At 40.8% G+C, this 11,098-nt stretch overlaps 1 protein-coding gene across 1 annotated transcript; it reads right to left on the bottom strand.

Moving 5' to 3' along the window:
- Positions 1-358: 358 nt before the first annotated feature.
- enpp4 (ectonucleotide pyrophosphatase/phosphodiesterase 4) lies at positions 359-10,299 on the bottom strand. Its single transcript, XM_085347485.1, has 8 exons — positions 10,205-10,299; positions 8,479-8,716; positions 5,051-5,344; positions 4,837-4,941; positions 3,478-3,676; positions 3,197-3,376; positions 2,779-3,048; positions 359-2,624 (listed from the first exon to the last, which is right to left on the bottom strand). Exons 2-8 carry the CDS (start codon positions 8,713-8,715, stop codon positions 2,521-2,523), a joined length of 1,389 nt encoding a protein of 462 aa, XP_085203611.1. The 5' UTR covers position 8,716; positions 10,205-10,299; the 3' UTR covers positions 359-2,520.
- Between the last annotated feature and the right edge of the window lie 799 nt (positions 10,300-11,098).

Here is an 11,098-nt window from a genome sequence, read left to right as displayed (position 1 = left end):
TTCCTGAGCCACAGCTGCCCACATATGTGCACATTACATAAAGCCATCAGAAATAACTATATGTGCAATATGCAGAAGAGGGAACATCACATGGCAAACTTTACAAAAGTTAGGGTTTCACATTCTAAATGGTTAAAGTATGCAAGCAGCTCTGCACTGAGTGCAAGTTGTATGTTTTTATTCTGTGATGTGGTTATACTCAATAAATCCCTTGAAAAGTACAGAAAATATTTCACCCATTTTCTTTTTTTATTTATATATATATATATATATATATATATATATATATATATATATATATATATATATATATATATATATATATATATATATATATATATATATATATATTCTCCATTTAATAAAGAAACAATGAACAAAACAACTGGGACCTTTGGTTTGCAGTAAATCTTACAAGACAAACAAGATAGAAGTTTTTTTTTATGTTATTAAATATTCATCTAGTGCTCTGGTGAGGAGGAGCAATGTGTCACTGATGTTCTTTAAAATTTTGGGGGGGAAACAGGAAAGGTTACAAGCAAAAGAGCAACATTTCCACAAAACATGTGTCATATGGATCCATCCCTCATTGGTTCAAGTCATGTTGTTGAATTTGCCAATAATAGGAGTGTTAAATATCAACAGGCTCATGCTGTGACCTTGAGCGGTGACAGTTTCTGATCCTGCTAACAGGCGTGTGCTCCATCTAATTTCCTTGATCAGGACAGCAGACCTGTGGTTGCTCCCTCTGTGAGCATCAGATTAAATAAAACAGCCTTTGAAATTACTGTTCAACTTTCAAACTACTACCTGAATTTGCGTTTGTACTGTTTCTTTAAAAAAAAAGAAAAAAGTGTGCAGCTAACCTATCTGATGCTAAAAATAACAATTACAGTTTTAATTTTGTAATACAAATCCCTGTGTAAGAAAAAAAAAGACATAAGTGCTGATTATTTCTTTGTGCATCTAACAGTCTTTGGTATCACTCATATACAGGAAGCACAGATGGACCCCTGACACACCCTCATGTAAAGTGAACAACTGGCATAGAAAGCTACTGTGAGGAATTACCTGTAATTCAACAAATTAATATTATTGTACCAATTCAGATTTAAAATTCAGGTTTTGGCATACTTGGGCAAAAAAACAAAAAACAAAAAACAAAAAAAAAAAAACCACAGAACACCAGATAAAGAAAACTGAAGGTTAATCACAATTAAATCTTTGTCACAGCTGAATTAAATGAGCTAGTGGCTCCCTCTGCTGTTAAAAATGTAACAGCACACAACTTCAAACAACATTACCAAAGAAAAATGGAAAGAAAAGATAAATGAAAGTAGTCAGTAGCTTTTGTCTCTTCTTTGAGAATAATAATAATATCAGACTCATTGTTACCGTCTTCCCACCAAAGACTTCGCCAATATTTCCCCAAAATTTCACAGCTAATCACCACTGGCTTCTTGTCACATGTTCAAGTCCAAGGATTTTTAACAGCAGTAACATTATGAAGACTCAGTAACAACAACAGAATATAGCATTACCCACAGCTGTATTTATACCAGTGCACGGGATCTGCAGACCTGAGGCCTGTATTATTAAGCTAGTTTTCCACACCGGGGATGTCTTTTCATTATCTGGGTTCACTAAACCAGACCTCTGTAATCAGGCTTAGCAGTCACACAAACGTTGTTATCCACGGATTCCCAGTCTAGCTGTGAGCGGATTTTGGAACATAAGACCAATCACCAACGTGGACAGGAAGCAGAGCGGCATATTTTACAATCATAATACCAGACAATTAAAGAGAGGTTAAACATAATACAGGCTAAACTGTTAATGCAGTAGGGAGTGTGTGTAATAAGAAAAGTGCCATGTTTAGTTATGGTATAAAAAGTCCACTCTTGGCCATTTCCTGCATGTCACTACCACTCTGTCTCCCAGCTTTCCTTTCTAGTCTGCACCGTCCCTGGAAAATGTGACTCCTGGATTGAAACCGTTGGCAGCGACCCCGTTCTCACCACCAGCAATGATCTTCCAAGTTCAAATGGTTTGTTGACATCATCGGAAAGGGACTCTTACAGCATGATCTGAAAGTAGCCAGGCTGGAAGCTGTGTGAACATGCTTGACATTATAATCTTTAAAGGAAAAAAAAATGATCTCTGGTAAGGTTCTGAGTCTGTTCGCTGAACTCTGAACTCCCTCATATGTTTCTGTCTTTAACCTTTATGTGCTCCCAAGAGCAAAGCCTGGGGAGCAGCTGAAAGACTAGCATGACATATTTATGTCTCATAACACAATCACGTGATAAACTGCACAATTGTACTCTCTTTGCATAATGATGGGGAAGTAAGTGACAGGCCTACTAAATTATACAGATTGCATTTCCTTCCAGGCTTTAGTTGAAGCAGCTTCTTGCTTGCTTTTAGCCTGGATTACATTTTTACATTCTTGTTTTGGGTTGCATTGTGGTCTGCTCTTGATAAATGTGTGGTTCTAAACCTGTTTGCGACACAGTTGGTTTACTCCAACAAGGGGTCGTCGTCATCATCATCATAGTCGACCTGCAGCCTCCGGAAAGGCCGAGGCCCTGATTGGCGGCGAGTGCTCAGAGACCTGAACAAAACTGAGGAGGAGAAAAAAGAAAACAAATCATAGCTTGTTCATCTAATGGAAAGGCTGAGAAAATGTTGGGGGGTTCCACAGGGTTCAAATCTGGGTCCCCTTTTTTCCCCCCACATCAACACAATACAACAAGAAGACACGTTATTCTTACTCACCAGTGATTGTAGTGAGTACCAGCAGGACACCCACCACCAGGCCGATAACCAGGGGAAGATCTACGCAGGCCTCAGCGGCCAACAGGCACCGAGCCTGGGTCAGGGTGCCATTGTTGGGCTGCGCACGCACTGACAGCAGGCGGCACATGAGTGCATAAACATCCACAGTTTCTAAGCTGTTCAGCTGATAACCCTGACGGAAGCCAGGCCCAGTCGCTGCCAGGAAAGGATGCATGCTGGGAAGAGCATTGTCATAGCCATGATCGCCCACTAAAAGTAAACAGGAGTAACAGGAGGATTACCAGGCATTAATATTGTAGGCAGTTAATTCATTGTGCTTTGGCTTTTGTCTTTTAGTCTTAACATGTCAAAAACTCAACATTATTAAAAAAATAAATTAAAATAAAAAAGCACGTACATCTCGGCAACTTGTTCCCCTTCTTCACTATGGTCCAGCCTTCGTCAGCAATCAGTATGATTGGCTGGATGCGCACATTGTTCTGGTAGTGCAGCCTATCAGGAATGGACTTCTTCAAGTATGCCGTCATGTGGGGGTGGCACTTACTTAGCGCATTGAAGACAGCATCAGCTTGATCACCTGGGCAGCAGACACATGGAAAATTGCAACTGGGAGCTCAATGCACAGAATAACAGAGACAAGTTTCATTATGTAATATGAGATGAGCTTAGCACAGTTACTTTGATTTGGGAAGAGCGCCGCCACAGGTGTGAGGTCCACCAGTGTGTAGTTGTCTTCAGGGAGGCACTCGTCCAGCCGTATGAGGCGATCGGCTGAGCACTGGGCCATCCCGTGGTCGCTCGTTATCACCACGTTGATGCGACCCCAGAGGCCGGTCCGATTTAGCTCAGATATCAGCAGGCCGATGTTGTCGTCAACCTAATCGCACACAAGCAGACACAAATGTCTGCATCAAGTAAAAAAAAAAAAAAAAAAAAAAAGACTTGCACCACTGGAACTAGTCTTTCATTTTAGTGGAGAGACAGTATATCAGAATATTGGTCTGGAGCTCCAGGCAAGATGTGGTGAGGATGATCAAGAGAAAGGTCTCGGATCAGTCCAAAACTACATGGGAGGAGCTTGTTAATGATAACGCACCAGCCTGCATTTGATTGAAATCTTGTTGTGCCTCTGCTCAGAGAAGCCACTTGTACAGCTCCGTCTGAAGTTTACCAGTGAACATTTCACTGATTTAGAGAAGGACTGGGAGAAAGCTGTGGTTAGACAAAACCAAAATCAAGCTCTTTGGCATCGACTCAATCCGCCGTGTTTAGAGTAAGAGAAATGTGACCCAATGAATACCAGCCCTACAGTAAAGCGCGGAAATGGAAACATTATGGATTGGGTCTGTTTTTCTGCTGAGAGTGCAGGATGGCTTCACTGCATGTAGGGGCCAATGAATGGGGCCATAAAAAGTGCATGAGTACCTCCTTCCCTCAGCCAGAACACAAAGGATAGGTCATGGATGGGTCTTCCAGCATGACAATGACCCAAAACATTACACCAAGGCCACAAAGGAGTGGCTAAAGAACCACATTAGGGTCATGGAGTGGCCTAGCTGGTCTCCAGACCTCAGTCGTGCTGCCACTTATAAACTTAAAACTAAAGCTTTAAGTTTATAAGTGGCAGCCAAGAAACCTAAAAGATTTAGAGAGTTTTTGGAAATAATGTGTGTACTCCTAATGTGTGTCCAAACATGGTGACCAACTACAAGAAACGTCTTACAGCTGTGCTTGCTAACAAGGGTTTCTCCTCCAATAATATCAAATTTTTCTGCTTGGTAGCCAATTATTTCACTCATCAGTTTATAACTTTTATGTATTAGGTTTCAGGATTTTTGGCTGATATTTTGTCTTTCTGCATTAAAATGAAACGACCACAAAAATTACAGACTCTTCATTTGTTTTTAAGTGAGCAAACTTACAAATTCAACAGAGGACCCAGTAATTATTTCCTCCACTGTACATGCAGGTTTGCTGTAGCAGTATGACAACCTAGTAAGCTTGTTTGAGCATTTGAATATAACCAAATGACTGTACCTCCTTCAGCGCTTTGCCCATGGCGGTGGTGTTGTCAGGGCCGAACGTGTGACCTGATTTGTCCGGCTCCTCCCAGTAGAGAGCTGCAAACTTCACTCGTTGTTCCTGGTGGGATTATAAAAATCATAAACAATGTCAAACCTTCCAGCTTTTCCAAATTAGACCATCTCCACAAAGCGCCACAAATAGGAACGTAGAGACATGATATTTCTACCGTTGCATTTCCTAACAGCCAGTTTGTCACATTCCCCAGTCGTTCCTGGAATGTTACATGGCGGTTGTAGGGAAAGAAGTGTGTAGGTGTGCGGTTCCTGATGGTCACGTCGGAGCCGGGCCACATCATGGCTGCAGTGCTGTAGCCGGAGTCCAGCGCGGTGATCCAGAGGGGCTCCGCCCCATTCCACCACAGCGGGTCGGTGTCGTTGCTAACGCTGAAGTGCTTCTTGCTGATGGGATCATACATTCTACTGGCCAGGATACCATGAGACTCTGCATAAAGCCCTGTAACCTGCAGAGGTAACAATAATAAAAACAATAATATTATACTGTCTATGTGATTTTGTTCTATTATCTAGCTTTAAGAGACTTGATTACTCAAGCATGAAAAGCAGCTTCCAAAATGTTAAAAGGTGAATGCAATGATGAAAGTTTTGGGAACCCAGTTAACTGAATTTTGATTTAATTTGAATGTCTGCACCATCAGAATGCAAAGAGCTTGTTCCTAGAAGTGGATCTTGATGCATTGCTTGGAAGTCTTTAGCAATAGGACAAGTGGTATAAACCAAGAACAAATCATATGCAAAGAATGATGTGCAGCCAAGCAACAAAACTGCACTGAAAATACAGTCCCCAGTTTAATTTAGCACTAGGTTTTTATACAGCTCCTTACCTGGATATGAAAGCAGTGTTATGCTTACTTCACAGTGCAATAAAAACATTTTTGTCCAAAAAAATAAATGAATGATCATGACAAATAGCCATCATCACAGTACTGATCAAAAACAATCGTGTAGCACTAATATCACACTTTGAAATTGATTTTTTTTTTTTATATTTCCTTTTAAATCTGACGGACAGTAACAAACTTCAATGACAATATCACATTTACAAGGCTTTTACGGGAAAATTGAAAATCTTGTGTGATTTAAAAAAAATAAATATATAAAAGACCCAGTGAAACATTTTGCAGCTAATGACATTAATTAATAATTAGAATAATTATTAAAAAAAGACCCAACTCTTAAACCTGCGTTCTTGCTGTTGGCCACCTGGGGGCAACCCATATGGTAGAATAATAGCCCTCTTAATTGTGTTCTTTATTTGTAATCAGAAAGGCAGATTAAAAGGAGTTTACTCATCAGCTAATGACTTGTCAATCACAGGTGTTCAGCATCTCCCAACTCAAGTCACTATGTCCATCTTTTATATACAGTCTATGGTTCTGACCAAGTCAATGTTTTGGTGTAACTTTTCACTCTAGAGATACTCCAGCTCAACAAAAGCTCTGGGCCCTATTTCAGGAAGCCGGTTTAGTGCAAACTCTGAGTAACTATACCCTGAGTTAACGAAAACTCTGGGTTTTCGGTTTCACAAAGCGAGTTTAGATTAATTCTGAGCGAGTTACTATGACGACACACTCCGTGAAGCTAACCTGCCCCCTAGCAGGTTTACTTCAACTAACCCTAACTTTCTCCGCCTCTTTGTCGGAAACCTGACTGTAGGAAGTGTCAGACATGGCGTGTCCCTTCCTTGAAGAGCCAGTAGATGTTGAGGCCCAAATTCTCCGCAGAGCTCTCCGCCGGGAGAGAGTGATTAGAGCGCGTTCGGACATTTTATCATTTCCTGATGATTTCCTGTGTGAACGTTACCGTTTTTCAGCACAATCTATAATTTATTTGAATAACATCCTCAGGCCTAATATTGCTCATGTGACACATCGCGGACATCCTCTCAGTTCTGTACATATTATTTGTATTGCACTTCGGTTTTTTGCAAACGGGAGCTTTCTGTATAATATTGGTGACGCTGAGCACGTTTCCAAGGCTACCGTCTGTCGGGCAGTCAGGAATGTTACAGTTGCACTGAAACGTCTCCTGTACTCGTTTGTGGTGTTCCCCGGTCATAGACCCACAAGATTTATCAAAGAGGGATGCCACAAAATTGCAGGTAGCAGGATGAACGAAACTTAATTCATGATGTGGTGATACTTGGACTACTACTTAAATTTTACATTTATTCTCACGGTTCCCAGGCGTGATTGGCTGTATAGATGGCACTCACATTCCAATCATTGCTCCTTCAGTAAATGAAGGAGACTATGTGAACAGGAAGTCTTTCCACAGCATTAATGTACAGGTACATAGTTCCCTGTAGCATTTCAAACTAACAGATTATTTCATTATAGTAATGGATGCTAATTTGTGTTCTCTGCACTGTGAAGATCATATGTGATGCTGCCGATATTATCACAAATGTGGAAGCCAACTGCTCAGCCTCTGTGAGTGGTGGTGGTGGAGGACCCCCACCTGTTTTTCAGGCCTCCGCTTTTTTTCTGTTGGCTATAACGGGTCACATTTGAGCATACAGAGTAAGCAAATATGTACTTGTAATGTGCTCAGATAATTTCAATAAGTGCTTACAGAGGGGAAATTAATGTAGCCTCTAACTGCAATCGATTTACATCGGACAAACAGACCAAGCACTATGGCTCATAATACAATTACACCTTACCTGTTTGGACTATATTTTTATATTTCATTTTTACTTGCTGCCAGGAACGTTTGGGGCCTGTTGGGTTGCACCTGCGCTCACATCACATCACAAAATAAAATGTATGAAATAAAAAATAAAATAAAATATAATAAAATAACGTGTTAAATGGGTGGAAATCCCTAGATCAATGTTTAAATTAACACTCACGCATTGACTCTGTCGGCTATGTTTTGCCATGCATGCTCCCTTTCTTTTGCAGCTGAGGCTGTGTTACTTTTTTTCCGCAAAATTTGCATGTTATCGCCCACCCCCGTGACATCACGCTCCAAAGCCCTATACTGCCATCAGAATTTCGGCCTCAAGCGCTGTAAAATACATTGACCGCGCCTTCTTTCCCTCCGTCTCCATGGTGACTCGCTTAATCTGTGCTCCACTAATCAGGGCTTTATGCATCCCCGTGCGCGCGCTTAACTTGGGGTTAAAGCAACTCCACGTTGATTGAACTAATTGTTATCAGCCTTTCTGAAACCGAATATTCCGAGTTGGACAGTTCGGGGTTACTCAACCCTGAGTATCGTTTTTCACTCTGAGTTTTCTAAACCGGCTTCCTGAAATAGGGCCCTGTTCTTTCTTTTTAATGCATGCTTACAGACTAAATAAACAGGAGGAAACGACTAGTGAATCTGATGAAAGATGAAAGCAGTGAGGCTTTTGGTTTTTTTCTTGGAAATCCTGAGTGCTGTCGCCTCTGGGTTAAACGGTAGCGAAAGAAAGGCTGTGGGTTTTGAGGCAACGTGTTTTTCAGAGAAGAACCTGCTTATTTCTTGCATCAAATTCAAAGGAAGGAAATGTTTTCAGACCAGAATTAGACACAGCTATCAGACAGATCATCTTCCAAACACACACGCACACAAACAAAAGCAGGCTTACCAGACTGTAATGGTTTGGAAACGTCTTGGTGATGAAGACATTAGTGAGCTGCTCCACCAGGACCCCCTGGCTGTACAGGAGCTTCAGGTTCGGCATGGGGAACCTCTTCAGGTAGTCAGCTCGAAACCCATCAAATGACACCAGCAGCAGCGGCGGCGGTTCCTGCTGGGTGGTGGTATTTTCTGTGGCCCAAACGCCAACACCACAAAGGAAAGCCAGCACCAATTGAAACAACATCCTGAAAATGTGTCAGACAAAAAACAGAAACCTGAAATACTCGAACCAAGCTGAGAGGGGTTTTAATTTCACATTGCTAAGCTAAAGGTTACAGTGTGCCAGCCTGAAAATCCCACCTGCAGGAAATTAATCTGCTTTCAGGATAAAGATACAAAAAAAGGCTAAATAAATGAGATCGGCTTACACCGGGTATGATTTCCCTAGGTGTAAGTCTCACATAGATAAAGAAAATGAATATTCTCAAAATACCAGAATCATTCTTTGGCCCTTCACTTTTACTTTATAGGAAGTGAAACTTATAGTTGTTGGCTTTGCAGTCAAAGAAAGCCGGAAAACTCCAACCAGCTACAAATACCAGTCGCCAGAAACCGTAAGAATCTTTTAACACGCTGTGACCACGGTCTAAACCAGCTTTAAGCTGGAAGGTTTGTTCTTCCTGCAAGTTTGCACGCGGATAAACAGGATGTGTTTTGTGCAAACAAAGTCAATAAGTGGCTCAAGTGACATAAGAGTATGTCACAGTGGTGGAAGAACTGGCTTGAACAGAGGCTCAGAGTGAGCCAAGTGAGGGGTGAGGATTATTTCTGCATGTATACAGTTACATTGGTGGATGCTCATAATGGACAAGGCCAAATTTTTAATGAATGACGAGTAGAAGTGATCACTGAGAGTCAGAAGCTCAGGTTGTAGCCTGCCATAAGCTCTTCACTTTAGACAGTTTGTTTTGGGGGGTTTGCAACCCAATTTTGGTCTGTATGACATCAATAAGAGCAGATACCACAAATAAGGCCATCTTTCACACCACCCACCTGCTTCATCTGTTTAGGCACAGGTAACCATCAGAACATCGGCCTAAAGAACAGCTCGTTTCAGACAGAAGATAAACTGTCTGAAACAAGCTCAGAATCACACAAACAAGGATTATTTTGAACGGTTACTCATGAGTCTCCTCACTGGGACCAGTTTCTCCGGTGCTTTCTTCCTATTCACAACTTTGCCATTTACGTTCGATTTTATTTTATCAGTGCATGGAGTAGTGCGGCAAAGACAACACAATTAATAAATTTATAAAAATAAAATTATACCTTATTCATTAATTTAACTATTTATTTTAAAGACATTTTGTTTTATTCATACACTACCTAGTTACATTTCATATACGTGTTGGAGGAAGTACTGAAGTGACACCAAGGACTTCCAGCGAAAAGCCTTGGCTTTCACAGTCTGAGAAATAAACACAACAAGGAAGTCGCCGTTCTTAAAGGGAAAATATCGACACAGCTCTACTTATAACACAGCGAATAAACACTGAAAATCATGCAAAAACTCGTGTTTTCTAGTGGCAGATTGGAAATACAAAAAGTCTTGGGTCACCCGACCAAGAAAATTTTTATTTTCACTTTCCGCAGGGCGCGTGTTAGCAGTTCGTATACCAAGTTAGCTTGCCAATGTCACAGCGTTCCCCCAACAGTCCGTTTAAACACGTTACCTGCCCTGGCAGAGCTGACGGATAATTGTGCTCCAAACAGCGCCTCTGAACACCTTTCCCCCTATCTTCGCAGCAACATCACCGGTGGACTTTCACAAAACACACAAACAAACGCTGCTGAGACGCTGTCTAGTTGGCTAATATCAATCTCACTCAGTTCCGGTGAGAAATTCCAAAATAAATCGCGGCTCTAACGGCGATATAAAAAAAAATGCAATTCTTTGGCGTCTGGTAGTTTCGTTTGCTATTTTAATGCCAACTTAATTGTTTTTTTTATAATTAATAAATGCTATATTTGCACAAATTGGTTTATTCATAGAGCGTTAAAATGTAGTGCTTTAATTTTGAAATAAACCTTTCGCTATTTGCTTTTGTTGTAGCAAACTTGACGTACCGGTCGATTGATGCCATGACCAGGGAAAAATTACACATCTTCTCTTCTTTCGGCTACTACCTATAGGGATCGCTAAAGAGGAACATCTGCTTAGTGGCGTGCAATGCTGCAATTTTTGGTATCGATTCACTTTCAAATATTGCAGATACTAACACAGATACCAATATTTTAAAGGCAGCTTATGATAATATAGATCAATCAAGTGGACCAATATGGCATTGCCATAATTTCTCCACTTAAAAAATAAATCTGTTGGGCATCTTTCCTTCCCTTCTGACAACAGTTCTGATTGCTAAAGTACTGAACGGGACAGGCAAGAAAAATAAATAAATAAAATAAAAATAAAGGATATATGTAGGAAAGAGTGGTGTGTCATGACTTATGAGATGAATCTGAACACATTATATTGACCACTAAATTACTGTGAACTTTATTTTTTTCAGAATAAGTAGGTAACATGGTAAAACAAGTTCATGGTGTTGTCACAATAGAGAATTTCC

Source organism: Diplotaxodon limnothrissa, linkage group LG23, assembly GCF_057381915.1.
Source record: "Diplotaxodon limnothrissa isolate DT_005_m linkage group LG23, D_limnothrissa_male_GT1.1, whole genome shotgun sequence".
NCBI lineage: Eukaryota > Metazoa > Chordata > Actinopteri > Cichliformes > Cichlidae > Diplotaxodon > Diplotaxodon limnothrissa.
The sequence above is the reverse complement of the archived record's forward strand: the minus strand, read 5'-3'. Positions and strand labels throughout refer to the sequence as shown.